A 326-nucleotide genomic window follows, 5' to 3' on the forward strand; every position below is an offset into this window, starting at 1 on the left:
CCACATCCTCCATGTACTCAGCATGACCTAATAAACAAATAAAACCAACATACAAAAAACATCCTCCCAGAAACAAAAACATCAACGACACAGATTTTCCCCCAAACACCACCTCCTCCATACGCCCTCACGCCCACCTTCCTTCCCTCTCCCCTTCCTTACCTGACTAGAGCAGACACTATGATGCTCAGAAAAGTCACGAAAACGCATAAAAGCAGGACATTCCGGTCCCTTAAGAGGCCAGAAACCTTAATGTTCTCCGCCTCCATCCTGCGGCCGAGACTCCATCTTTTGTTTACGATCGCAGGGCGGTTGGGACGCGAGAC

The 326-nt window shown here is 49.1% G+C and overlaps 1 protein-coding gene across 4 annotated transcripts in view; it reads right to left on the reverse strand.

Moving 5' to 3' along the window:
- The window catches only part of LOC119592223 (sorting nexin-14-like), a 22812-nt gene extending 22494 nt beyond the window's left edge, over positions 1–318 (reverse strand). For all 4 annotated transcript variants that reach the window (XM_037941056.1, XM_037941058.1, XM_037941054.1 and 1 more), the window contains exon 1: positions 163–318. In XM_037941056.1, the coding sequence (XP_037796984.1) occupies positions 163–269 (107 nt within the window). In that variant the 5' untranslated portion in view covers positions 270–318. The remainder of the gene's footprint in view (positions 1–162) is intronic.
- Between the last annotated feature and the right edge of the window lie 8 nt (positions 319–326).

This window comes from Penaeus monodon, chromosome 29 (assembly GCF_015228065.2).
Source record: "Penaeus monodon isolate SGIC_2016 chromosome 29, NSTDA_Pmon_1, whole genome shotgun sequence".
NCBI classification, from domain to species: Eukaryota; Metazoa; Arthropoda; class Malacostraca; order Decapoda; family Penaeidae; genus Penaeus; species Penaeus monodon.